General features: G+C 34.4%; 1 protein-coding gene across 5 annotated transcripts in view; it reads left to right on the plus strand.

Annotated features, from left to right (window-relative positions):
* Positions 1 to 14600, plus strand: part of LOC125661591 (receptor-type tyrosine-protein phosphatase alpha-like) — a 95585-nt gene that overhangs the window by 31744 nt on the left and 49241 nt on the right. For 2 of the 5 annotated variants that reach the window (XM_056146961.1, XM_056146962.1), the window contains exon 1: positions 13314 to 13579. The exons of the other annotated variants lie outside the window; for them this stretch is intronic. In XM_056146961.1, the coding sequence (XP_056002936.1) occupies positions 13504 to 13579 (76 nt within the window). In that variant the 5' untranslated portion in view covers positions 13314 to 13503. Of the gene's footprint in view, positions 1 to 13313; positions 13580 to 14600 lie in introns of those variants that run through there. 5 annotated transcript variants of the gene reach the window in all.

A 14600-nucleotide genomic window follows, 5' to 3' on the forward strand; every position in this document is an offset into this window, starting at 1 on the left:
GTTAGATAGTTTTCCGCTACATTTCACTCACCAAATATGCACCGAATTGCGACTTCAGTATTCGCAAGAAAGATAACTCTTTTATGTCCACAAAATTTATTCCGCTAAAATTATTAGCCAGGAATTCGCCAAATTTTAGACCCAATAAAAAACCCGCTATGCGGTATATATATATATAAGTACTAAAATTCCAACAACACCCGATACCTCAGAGTGTCGGATCCACAACATGGATACAAGGTCAAATACAAAAAAATATACAAAGCACTAAAATGACCAACGACACGAACAATGAGATTGTCAAATTTTCGGGATGACCCGTCCCTTCTTCGGGACAAACGAAAAGATTTACATAATGTGGCCAATATCAACAGAGCATAATAACAAAAACTACATATAAATACATCTAGCACTACAACTACACTAATCTAAAAACGTATTTACAACGCAGACTACATGGTTTTGGCTTGCCAATCAATGTTAAAAGTGGGGCGAATTAGGATATGCCTTATTCGTCCAAAGAGCTGATCCAAAATCTTGTCGTCCCGAAAATTTGACAATGTCGTTGTTCGTGTCGTTGATCATTTTAGTGCTTTGTATATATATATATATATATATATATATATATATATATATATATATTGTTTGAAATATTTGTGGAGCATGGTATAAATTCAGAAGTATCCCTTTTATCAAAATAAAAGTATCACATGATACATACATGTAACAGCTCAAAACCTTGAAAGAAAAAATACCAACCCTTCCATCTTATCACATTTTTGACTGTGAGTGGAATTTCCCTTTCAGGAACAATACATGACGGTGTTTCGTGCTCTGAACGAATACTTCAAAGCTGTTGTTGACGCCCAGAGTATTAATCAGTTCACGCAGAAGGCAAGGAATTTGGCGGGAGACCAGCCAGCCAACCAGACGACAATTAGGAAGGAGTTTGAGGTGCGTGTAGATTCACTTGAATTTGTATAAGCTAGTTTAAGTTGGTAGATTTGTATGTGTTGACCAAACGAAAATAGAAGTCTATAGAAAGACAAAATAAGCGCAAGTATAAAATTTTGTGACCACCAGATGTGCTCCAATTTCTGTGATCACTTTCATCTGACCACAAATGCTTCTGTTCGGGGTCCGTAATAGTTCTGATATTATTAATTCGAAAAGAGCACCATCTTCAAATTTTTACGATAGGAAATCCAATCTACATGTTACAGTAATTGTGTTATTGTTAATGTACAATGTCCCAAACTAGTGTTGAATTTCACTCTTTGTAGCATATTGAACAATTCCTACTGTAATGGCGTAGTTTATGACATCACAATTAAACAATTACAAATGAGTATCACTAATGCACATTGCGTTTTTATGGCATAAATATTTTCTTTTCTGTTCAACAATACATAACAACCAGCCATTCCCCTAGCTCTGAAACAATTTTCTATCATTACACAGATGAAGGATGTCGTTGTCGAGAGAAGGGTTTTTGTATCAAATATGGTCTTATTGTATATTGTGTACGTATTTAAGATATAAAATATTGAAATCTTCTCTTTTACAGCTCTTGATGAAAATACGACCTGTGTACACGCCAGCAGATTACAAAATCGCTAGCCAACACAATTCGAAGAAAAACGGATATGATTTATTGCCACGTGAGTATTGTGATTTTATTTTTCATTTTCAGCATATGTAATATTATGCCACTTCATTCTAACTATAGTTTAACGACTCAAGAGAATAAAGGTATGAATTGGGATCGTATATTATGAATCATTATTATGTTGGGAATTTTATCTGTGTAGTATTTTGCTGTAATAACGGTATGTAACCTCTACAACATGATCAATAAGTTTGAAATCGCGAAATTCTCATTAGATTTGCGTAATGGTCAAAATTCAGAGCTTTCGATCGCCATGACTTTAGTTTAATTTAATTTAAACAGTATTTTATTATGATAATTCCTGTAGAAGTCCTCTCTATGAATTTGGTTTAATCATTGAGATAACTGGTTGGAACTTTGATCAGAACTATGCAGGTGATGATTCAATGCGAATGATTATCTGTACGTATTGCCAAATGCTCCATTACTACAAATTTAACTCGCTGGTAGTTTGATCCTTGATCATGCGAGATGTTATTTCATTATGATAATTCATAATAGCATCGGACAGCAGGCACTGCCTATCTAGCTCCTATCTGTAACTTTGGTTTTACCATCGAAAGAAGTGAAACTTTGATCAGAACTATGCTGATGATGATTCATTGACATAAAGACTACCGATGGTTGTTTTGTACTTATTGCCAAATGCTCACGTATTACAAATTTGACTGGTTTCTGATTTGGTCCTTGGGATAAATTAGTTGAATCCCGATGTACTATAGTTATTTAAAATGATTAGTTACAGGCATTTTTGTATCAATTATTGTAGAAAGTTTTGGTAGACTGTTACTTCAAAGACACAGAAACATTTTTGTATGGACGACATCTTCTAGCATTTAATTCTTTTTAACATGTAATACATAGTTTATCATAGAGCAACAAATATTACAATATTTATGTTCTAATTAATTTAGTTGACAAGTACAGCTTATATCTAACATCATCGGTTGCAAAACGTGGAAACTTCATCAATGCCATCCATGTCCCCGTGAGTACGATTCAGACAAGAAATATTAATATTACAATACTATACCCCCAAAGTATCTAAACTACAACTGTGCCTTATTTATTCTCCAGTTATATACAGATGATAGGACCTTCATAGTGACGTGTTATCCACCACCAGAGGGCGCTGTGGACTTTCTTCGCCTGCTCAATGACCATGAATCTAATACAGTGATCTGTATGGATCCGTTACGTGAAATTGAATCGGTTTGTATTTGTATTAGAATAATCGACATGCATCAAGAATACCCTTTTTTTTAAATCATGTACAAGAAAATGACTAGTATGTCATCAAATGGTAAAGGCTTCAATTTCAATTACTTTGTTCGTATTGTTTCATTTAATGCCAAATACTATTTATGGAAAAAATATATGTATGAACGAGTTGGTTCTAATAAGCAAGTCGATGATATGAATGGAAGAATCTTTGATAAAGATAAATGGATGGTCCCAGAAATTGAGAAATAGGTAATCGTTTTCTCATGAATACATTTGGCACTAAAAGGGACTTATTTCTGTATATCATTGACGTATTCTAAGTAAAATGTAAGCTAGACAAAGTAATTTCATGCATATTTATTTATAGCTGTAGTTTTCATATTGCACGATTTTCTCTTTGCTTCAGTCGAAAGCATGGTTACCAGATCCAGGTTCGATCAAGTCCTTGCCGCCTTTTGAGATGCGTCATCAGTCTGAAAATAGCACAGATGTTAAGATCACCACGGCACAGATTGTAAGAGACGAGGTGAGTGGTACATTGTATAAGGATCTGTTGTACATTATCATTGCCTCGAGGGTTACCTCAAAGCATGACTAATGGAGTACAATGTTTGCATTTCCCTGTAACGTTCGACCATTTTCGTGCAAGACAGGAAGTTATATTTTAACTGTGCGTCAATTCATTTCATCATATCATTCTTGCCTCGAGGGTCACCTCAAAGCATGATCAATGCAACACAATCCTAGCATATTTTTTTAAGGTTCCGACGTTTTTCTTCTACGTATTTGTAATGAGTTTGAGGTACAGAAACTGTTGTGTCTTTCTGGATCACCATTTTGTTTAAAGAGACATTACCGTGTACAGGAATTTTTCAGCCTTTCTTATTAAGAGATATTGTAGTTTAAGTACAATTTTAGTAAGTATGTACAGCAGAAATTCAAACAGGGTAGCAGCTTATATCCATTTCACTGACATCGTTTACATTATATATTCATTACACAGTGGCAAATCCAGCATCAGCGCGTTAGGCAATGCCCCCCCCCCCCCACACACACACACACATATGATATGTCCAAAACACTAAGATACATACCGGTACGTCCTATGTTGTCAGAACTCGGTATATGTATGAGACTTCGCTCCTTGGAATCCAACCAGGTCTTCACCCTGTTGTCACTGGGGAATGGCCATGAGACAAAGACACCCAGCCGTTCACTGTTGGATGTTCACTGTCCAGAAATGTCTTGATCCGCCACTGTGGTGTATATATACTTAATAGTATGTAATAGTGATGTTTGGGTACCCATGTAAAGTGTACTTTATTGGGGAATAGAATGCAATAGATTGTACGTAGTTAGGGTATGAATATAAAACAACATTTAGGTATGATTGATTGATTGATTGGTGTTTTCCGCCACACTCAACAATTCTTCAGTTATCTGGTGGCGCCCAGTTTTATTGGTGGAAGAGAGAACCCAGATACAATGTACCTGGGAAGAGACCACCGACCTTCCGAAAGTAAACTGGGAAACTTTCTCACTTACCGGCGCGAGCGGGAATCGAACCCGCACCGACAGAGGTGATAGGCCGTGTGATTTTGAACGCGATGCTCTAACCACTCGGACACGGAGGCCAGCCATTAAGGAATGAAAGTCCGCTTGATATACATGTGGACATGAAAAAAACATTGATACGAATGTAAATAGCTGATAGATTATGGATCAAACCATCAGTGACTGTCAAATTATAATTCAGTACTGAAAGTAGTTGATTATTTGTTTGCTGCAGTTAGATATGCTTCTTTGTTGTATTTCTGGTAGACTTATCGGATTTTATTTGTTTCAGGGGTCACCTCATTCTATAACAGATGTAGAACCAAAAGGATCAGTGCAATCTTCCGGAACTCCTCGTGACACTTCGTTTCTCCGAAGCTTAGTGTCATTTGCTCAGAATCTCTCTACAGAATACCCAATCACTGTTGTCAGCAAGTAAGAAAATGATCTCTCTCTCTCTCTCTCTCTCTCTCTCTCTCTCTCTCTCTCTAAAGGACTATATAGCTGTAATTTATTAATGGATAGTTCGGTAACTATAACATTTACTTCTTGATTGGGAGAGCATGACTATGAGTACCGCTCTTGCCATGGCCGCGACGATCGTAATACGAAAGATACAATAATACAAAGATATCGATAAAAACGAGAAACAAGAGAAAAAAATGTTAATGAAAGGTGGAGTAGTGCGAGTATCAAATGTGTAGTATGACAGGGAGAGGGTAGTGGGATAAATAAAAATGGAAATCAAATACCATTAGAGTTTGTCGTGATAGCCTGATGACTTGATGTATAAGATATGGCATTTGTTCAGTTGTGTGGTTGACATGGGTTTAAATATTATATGAGAAGTCAATGTATTGAGGATTTCAAAAATGTCGCCTGAAATTATTTTTTATATTTACAGCCTACTAATATTTCTGTCTGAATTTTCAGTCCTTACAGTAGAGGTATTATATTAATCAAGATTCGAATATTGTTTTCAACTGCAATGCATTCATGAGGAAATAGCTATCATTTCAATTTGTAAAGACATGAAAGACCAAATCATTGGAAATGTAAATACATGTAATTCTAAATAACAATATGAGCTACATACTTTCAAGTGACTTTATATCCCTTCACTGTAGGGGTCTTGAAGGATTAGATCAAAGGAGGAATCTATTAGGCCTATTGTGGTCAACATATTTTTTTCTAATTATTTACATACACATTTTACTATGGATAATCACAAATAAATTAGGTCTTTATGGGAATAGTATATCTATATATCTCCTGGTGGTACTGTAATAATAATCAATAATGAAACTTAATAGTGAATACATAGTTTTAACAGAACACACTGAGCAGGAAGGTAATCTGCTTGTACTTGAATTTAAAGTGTTCAATAAGTATGGTAGCTCATATGCGAAAATGTGTACAGTCCATGCATAGATTATCTAAATTTCTTTCGACCTGTTTCAAATATTTCTCATTTGGAAGGTAAATTTGGTATCATTTCATGCGAGTTTAACTTTGTTCAAGACATAATTCTTGACTATTGTGTATGATATCAATGATAAAAAAGTAAGAGATGCTGTTATCAATATCAAAGTTGTTCATGCTTTGACTGATCCTGCGAGCGTGTCAAAATTTTAAACTAACCTCCTAAAAGGCTGATATTAAATTGAGTAATGGTATTACAATACCGCTGATATTAATATTGGGTACAGGCCAGATCAGTCAATGATTAATTATTCTGCATTGATAGGAAACTTTAATATATAACAACATATGAGAAAGTTCACTATTATAACATTCGCTTAAAGACATGAAAAAACGAGAAGATAAAAATCCTGGTGGATTCAGAGCATAATTTTCCCAGTTTTTCTGGCAAGATTTCGATTACTTTTCAATTACATGTAAATTCATCAACCGGTGATTTTACAGAGGGGGCAGTTACACAAAAAGGGGTTTATATCTATTTCATGAGAAAGAAATAAGGCTATATCGGCGTTCATTATCACATTTAAATGTTACCAATAGAATTGCAACAATTCTTGTTTTTATCGCAAATCGCATTAAAATGGCATATGATTTCTTAATCAATCATAACCAAGCCATGATTCCTCAAAGACAGTTCTACATCATGTCAAACAAAATATATTACAATCTTAATTACAACTACAGAGAGATACATATTTATACATGTCTAAAACAAAACTGTGAGTCAAAATGGAAAACTGGTATAGCTCTACAACCAGAATTTATAGGAAACTTCAAACGAATTTAAAATCAAGTACAGAGGATTTAAAAGTAATATTGTTTACTTACAGAATCATCTATCGGACATTGTGTACTAATGAATGTATTCATGAAAGGCGAAGATAACGAACAATCATCAATCTCATAAATCAAACACTCAATTTAGTTAAAACCAATAGTCGTCAGCTGTGTTCAATATGTAGAACAAAAATCACGGAAACATTTATTTGTATTTTTCCTTAAACATAAGAGATATCAAATGTGAATTTTTAAAAACCTGAACAAAATGGGATTTACCTTAATGTTGGTCTTACAGAACAAGAACACCGGGCAATAAATCTTTCAAAACTTAAGAAATAATTTTACTATTTTAGTTAGATATGTTTTTAAGTATGTTTTGGAAGGGAAATGTTTGACAGCAATGTCTTCTAAAACTGTTCTTTTTACTCAATCAACATATTATTTCATCTATCTGCTAAAAAAAAAAATGGTATTAAAATTCCTGTAAATTCTGGTTTGTTTTCTATCTCTTGTCTCTATAGTCAAGCGGTATTAAGATTAATGTTAATTCTTCTACTTTTTCTCAACATATTCAATAAAGAGGGTTGGGAAACATTTACAATGGATCGTCTTTTTCCGAAAAAATATGAAAACATGTTACAGCTGTTGGTCAATCTGAGGTTGATTCTGATATATTGTAATATTGCGGTAATAGTAATAGTACACCTACAGTATAATATAAATAATACGTTTTGTATATTTTCTATCTCAACTCGACTGACCTGGAGAGCTCTATCGATCACAACAGTTCCATGTATTTCTCTTGAATTGTTACAGAGATGGCGCCATGTTGTGTGGTGTTTTCTGTTCGGTGTATAACGTGATACAACAGCTGAAGATGGATGACAATATTGACGTCTTTACAGCTGTACGACAACTACAGACAAGGAGACCAGAATTTTGTTCTACTCAAGTATGTACTAATCCACCACTATTAAGTATGTACTAATCAAACACAACCAAGTATGTACTAATCGAAAACTACTAAGTATGTACTAATCGAAAACTACTAAGTATGTACAAATCAAACATTACCAAGTATATACTAATCAAACACTACCAAGTATGTACTAATCAAACACTACCAAGTATGTACCAATCGACCGCTACCAAGTATGTACTAACCCACCACTACTAAGTATGTACTAATCGACCACTGCTAAGATTGTACTAATCGACCACTACCAAGTATGTACAAATCGACCGCTACCAAGTATGTACTAATCCACAACTACTAAGTATGTACTAATATGTAACTACTATAGTATGTACTAATGGTCAACTAATAAGTATATACTGACCGACTGCTATTAGTGTGCACTGGTGGGCCGATACTAAGTATGTACTAATCGCCCGCTACTAAACATGTACTGATTGGCCACTAGTGAGTATATACTGATCGACTGCTACTAAGTATGTGGTAATCGACCACTACTAAGTATATACTGATGGACTGCTACTAAGTATGTACTAATGGACCACTACTACATGTAAATATGTACTGATGGGCCACTACTAATATACTCCAAAATTATGTTTCACCTTAGCATCTAATGATAGCTCATTCTTATATTGACTCAAGATCCTGTGGCCAGATTAATAGCCATCTTTTGTGGAGATTTCACTAAAATATATGTTATAAATATGTTAGATACTAAGAACTAATATATACGCGATGCTTGCTGACACTCTCAATTACTAGTTCGTGTTTTTATGCCAATTTTCAGGACGAGTATCTGTTGGTGTATAGAGCTGTGTGTGACTACATCGAGGCTACATCAGAAAACGTATACTACAATCAATAGAGGAGGACGGGGCGTGCTACGTTGTCTTTATACTGACTTCGAGAAATATATTGTTTTATCTTGACGTTGAAAAATATATTCTTTTACGTATTCCAGTCGTGTAATGTTATAGTTTTATTATGAATTTGTTGTTATAATTATGTATTTCATAGTTTGAAACATTTATTAGAGTAGAAAGGAAGAAAGAGAGATGAGAGGAATGTTTATAGGAAAAAGAAGGTAAAATACTGGCCTTATGTGACCCCCATTTTGAGAAATCGGCATGGGCACAATTTTAGAATTGTATTTCGTACACACAATCATGCATATGTCACAATGTGTATCACTTTTTAATACATGATACATGTATATTCCAAATTCACTGGAAATTAACAAAATTAATAAAAATTCCAAACTTTCTCATTTTCGGCAAACAAATTACAAATTCAAAGCATATACATTAACTGTTAGTCTCTAACCGCTATTATGGTTTACATATTTTTCATAATTTTCGTCATTTTCAATAAATGATATTTTCCGTCACTACACTGCTGTTTACTTAACTGATCCCTACTCAGCAAAACCAGAGCTGTGGTGAGATTGTGCAGCGTGAAGAAGCATAAAAAGAACAATTATGTAAATAATGATATTTATATGTGTTGAATGCTGTTTTGCATTGTAATATTATTAAGTATATTATCCAATTGAAGTAAGGAATTTTGGTGGAAAAAGTAAGTGAGTAAATATACTTATTTATTGGTATTGGTAACTCTTTAGTTGGTTAATGTTATATAAAATTACCCGGTAATCACTGTAGCTGGTCATTCAGGTCAGGTGTCATGTTATGTAATTTTCCCCAATTCGTACGATGCTATGGCTTTTCTGTAGCTGTTTATGTAATTCTAAACTTTTTCATGGCCTAATATCAACCCCCCTGATCCTAATAGCCAATAGAAACTGATCCTCATGATCACGTGATTTGATGCAGGATCGAAAGTGACCATTGATTATTTCGTTATTCTCACTTTAGCCACAGTAGTAAGACAGCATAACATTTTCAGCACACCCACCACCACCCCAGCTTTCCTACCTGACTTACATTTACAGATGTAAAATATTCTTATTTTTTATCGCATTCTTATTTTTTGATGTGCAATCTTTTTGCTGTATACTTTATGTAGTTTGTATTTTTGTGTATATATATTGTACATCTGTAATCTTAGGGGATAAGCATATTGAAATACCATGTTGCATTGTGTGATTAGCTGCTTGTCTTATTCCCTATTATGGTTTATATATTTTTCATAATTTTCAATAAATGACATTTTTCATCACTATACCAGTGTTGATTTAATCTATCCTTATTCAGCAAAAACAGAGCTGTGGTGAGATTGTGCGGCATGAAGAAGCATCAATAAACCTATGCACTTATTCCGATCAGAGAGAGAGAGAGAGAGAGAGAGAGAGAGAGAGAGAGAGCACATATATGCATACACGTATATATCAAACGTGAATATTTTACACACAATTATCAAAGGTAAAAGATGAGGTGATACAGCAATTAGAGTTGACCCCCTTTTCCATGGTCAATTAAAGCAATATTATTGTGAAAAAGTTAACATTTCATACATAGAGGCCACAGACGATGGTTTCTAAATAGTTTTAATAGTTAACTTTTTTTATTGCGAGGAATATCGAAGTGTCAATTGATTTTTAAACCCAATAACAAGCACTTTTCGCCAGTACTTACTCCTTCATGAATAATGATAAACAAAGTGCGCGGGTCTTAACACATAGAACGCGATTCACTCTAGAAATATGAATATATCGTTTACTAATCACATGACATTATCTAATTGTCAGAATTTTGATCTATTTTTTTTTATTCAATAGAAGCTATGCATGATTTTCACAGAAAATATGCTGCATATGTTATCGATAATTTAATGCGTTATTTATTTGTGACGATGAAAGGGGTGATATTGCTAATGTATGGATACCGTACAGTACAAACCTTAATGTCATTCAAAAATTATTTTCAACTAAGTACGGAAATTATATTAGAACTGTTAATCGTCAACATACGTTTTGTTCAGACCCTATATTATATTTTGATTTACTAAATATTTGACACAAGTGTTCACAAAGAAAACAAAATAATCAAAAATTAAAGACACCTCGGACTCTTGATCAAATTTGCCTTGAAGCAAAATATATTATAATAATCTGGGCTCGTATGATTATTTATGAAAATACCTTGATTATCTATTTAAAAAGCACGTGCTGTGAAAAAAGATGTATATGTAATATACGCGTAAGTCTTTATGTTCCGGTAATTATATTAGAGGTAGAACAATAAACCTAAAGATCTACCTGTAATGTGTAAAGTTTTGATAAAGAAAGTAAACGCATACTAGTGCATTCCACTTTGCATAATTATAATGTAAACAAAGAAAATATATAATTATTTGTTTAGAAAATTAAATTCAGAAACGTCCTCTTATTTCTGATAGAGTTATTTGCACATGTATATAACTACATACAATTTATCAAAATTTAGTGTACTTGTAAATAAATTACATATGCATGTATAACGTATGTATCGAATACATGACGTTGATTGCGTGTTTATGTACCAAAAACAGCGGACAATACATCCGAATCACGTGATATCGTATTCTGTATAGAGCGGGCTACTCCGGCTAGGTCATCGACTTCAAACAGGTTTCCCTAATGGAAAGGCTTTTAGTGAAAATTCAGCTAATCTTTCGTTTTGAATATCGACGATATGGACTACGTTTATCGCCATACGAAATTTAAAAGTTCATGATAATATACATGTACAACCATAGCCTAAATTATTTAACTGTACCTAATATTGTCCATATATTTTCAGATCTGTAAAGGTATGGGCAGGGTCAAATTCCTATGGAAATTTCAGCTAATGAGGAAACCCCAATCTTTAAACTCAGAGTTATATACCGTTTGTGGCGAATTCATGCGCCGTGTAACATTCACCCCTACTAACGTGTTCGGAACATATTCTTTATCGGTGTTTAGAGCGTAAAATAAGAGACTATCGAATGAAATATAATCTCGCTGCTCCGAGACTCCAACGCGAGCTACCTGAGACCCGGTGAATTTTCTACCGGATATGGATGTACTTTAAGGAATCCCAGTGCTAATGTAAAAAATGGAAACAAAATATGGCTAATTAAACACGATAGAAGGTCTGCAGCTGCCAAGTGAACTACAAGCACAAAGAACGTTCTTTATTGTATATTCTTCTCATGTGATGGTATAGCAGTACAAATTCCGGTGCTGAAGGACAAAGTGTTACAGGTCGGTATTACCGAGATGTTAAACTAAAAAAGCTCAAGAAATATTATCATAAACGACACCCTGTGTCAGGATTTAGGCATGTTCGTCTACTTCATGATAATGCTCCATCACATATATCTGAGCTTGTGAAGCAATTTTTGAAGTCGGCGAAGGTTACTGTCTTGCCACACCCAACGCACTCTCCGGATCTAGCCCCATGCGACTTTTTCCTGTATCCAAAACTTAAAAAGTTCTTATCTGGTCGTCGTTACAAGTCCCGACAAGCCCTTGGTTCAGTCATCAGTCAGTGCCTCAGAGGTCTACCTACATTAGCGTACCATGACGCATTTCAGAAATGGATTCAGAGATTGAAATTATGTATTTCAAACCGCGGAGAATATTTTGAAGGGATGTAATGTTCATTTCACTATTTTTAGTCGAATGCTTTTGAGATATTATGCAATACACATTACATATCGTACAGTCCTCGTATGTTTAAATGATTGGTTCCGTGAAACAGGACATATCAGTTCAGAGCGCTGTCATTGTCATATTTTAGCAGGGGAACAGTTGAATGGTTTCTGTCAAAAGGGAAGTCAATCCATAAGGGATTTTAAAAGGTAAGATGAATAACTCGTTGGTGTTGAATACTAGTTGTTCAGGAACAATAGATGCTTTCTCTAAATTAATCAACACTATCGAGTCATTTATTCATACGTAAGTTTTGAAAGCATATGAAATCATATACCTCAAACCTCTTCACACTATACTTCACATACTCTAAATAAACTGACATACTTCATTCAGTATATATTCATTAATACTTCATTCGTAATGGATTTCATTGCGTCCTCGCATGCAATATTATTGTATGCACGTGTGTATGAAATGTGTACAACCTACATGATAATGTTTAGCAGTCCCAGTAATGTTGAGGAGACGTGAGCAATATAAAAAAGTCAGAGATTAAAGAAGGAATTGCTAGAGGCATACTCGTGGACATTTTTCACTGATCGTCTCTATGTGTTTCTGTAGTAGTATTTGAAACAACCGAAAAGTGGGTAGCAGCATTAATCAGGCTAACAACAAAAGGGCAGGTCTTCTCCGTCGGTCATTTACTCAAAACTTCAGTAATGCCTCGTTCCACAACTTCATCTGTTTCAATTTCCGATAATTTACTACCATGTGTGGAATAGAAAGTTTTTTATGCTTGAATAATTTCCTGACTGCTAATACGATTGAAGTAGCGTCAAGTACAGGTACTTACATCAGGCTTCTGGGAATATTTTTATAAAGACTCAATTTCTACTTGTCTGGTTTTAAAAAGGAAGTTAATTTCTGAATTTAAGATAGGTTCGTTCACATTACTCCCTATGTGACAACAGAAAACGGAAGTTTTCCTATATCTGATGTACTCTGAAAACGGAAAACAGCAGGGAAGAAGTTTAAATGATATTTTTAAAATATATCTGTGGTTTGCTTCTCTTTTATTCGTTGACAGGGAATTAAAATGAACCTTAAACAAAGATGATTAATATGTGTATTAAATTTTCATGCATATACAATTTTTAGCTGCGAACTGCTCATTTCTTTCCACTTCCTGGATCTTAGTGAATCTTTAGCGGACCAGCAGTGCAATAACACAGCACAATGGCTGGCCAGATCACGGCGCTGTTGTTTTGTCTCTGTGAACTTGTCTTCGTAACGAATGTTGTATTTGCTTACGGTAAGAGAATTAAATCTTACTTCTGATCAGAAATCAGCTCGATGCATGTTTTATTGAATGGCCCATCTTGTCGCATGAGGAGTAGTTAAAATCGTAGAGGCTATAAATAGAGAGAGAATCCCCCATGATTTGTGCTGCGATATGATTTATATTCAACTCGTTGTGTGTCTCCTAAAAATATTTAAAATTCATCGCCATGAGTTAAAACATTCATCAATATAACCCACATATTTGCATGAGAATAGGTATATTTCCTTATTTGAGCAAGATCCATGTAGTAGAGGTTCGATATAAAGTGATCAGAATCAAGGACTCGGTTCTAGCCTTTAAGTCGCATCGATTTGATGTTATCTTTGCACCGATCCACGTTCGAGTCTTCTTTCCGGTTACGGAAAATGAAGAGGTTATCCGATTGGATATGGAATTATGTGGACGATTTGTTAGATAGCAAATAAGTAATTTTACAATAAACAAGCAAAAGGAGCTAAAAAGCTTTTTGACCGACTATATATCATAAAATACATAGCACAAATGATAAATAGATAGATAGATAGATAGATAGATAGATAGATAGATAGATATTCGTTCATCCACTCACAAGTGTTCCTATACTAGTGACATTAAGAAAAAGGCACCACGGCCCAATAGCGCCAGGAGGTTATGAAAACCACGAAAGTCTGTATTTACTCACAGTTAAGTAATCTTCCGGGTTGTCAATGTCCTTAAATATCTTTTCACGGTTTCTGTAAGCTAACATGACTGTAGCCATGTTTATACAAACTTAGGATGATCTTGGGACAAAGGTTATGGTGTGAACCTATTTTAGAAATGAAGTAAATTTTTGAAAGATACATGAGCGTATTAATCACGACGTTGTCCACTAGCAGAGCGCTTCATGAAAATTACGCTGTCATCAAGCGTTACTGTTCATACCCTCATGAATGTATAAAAATGAATTGTGTTTCTGATTTTCATTTTTTGTTCAGAGAATGCCCAGTCGTTAAAATAACTATAATTATCA

The sequence above is a fragment of the Ostrea edulis genome, chromosome 8 (assembly GCF_947568905.1).
Source record: "Ostrea edulis chromosome 8, xbOstEdul1.1, whole genome shotgun sequence".
Lineage (NCBI taxonomy): Eukaryota > Metazoa > Mollusca > Bivalvia > Ostreida > Ostreidae > Ostrea > Ostrea edulis.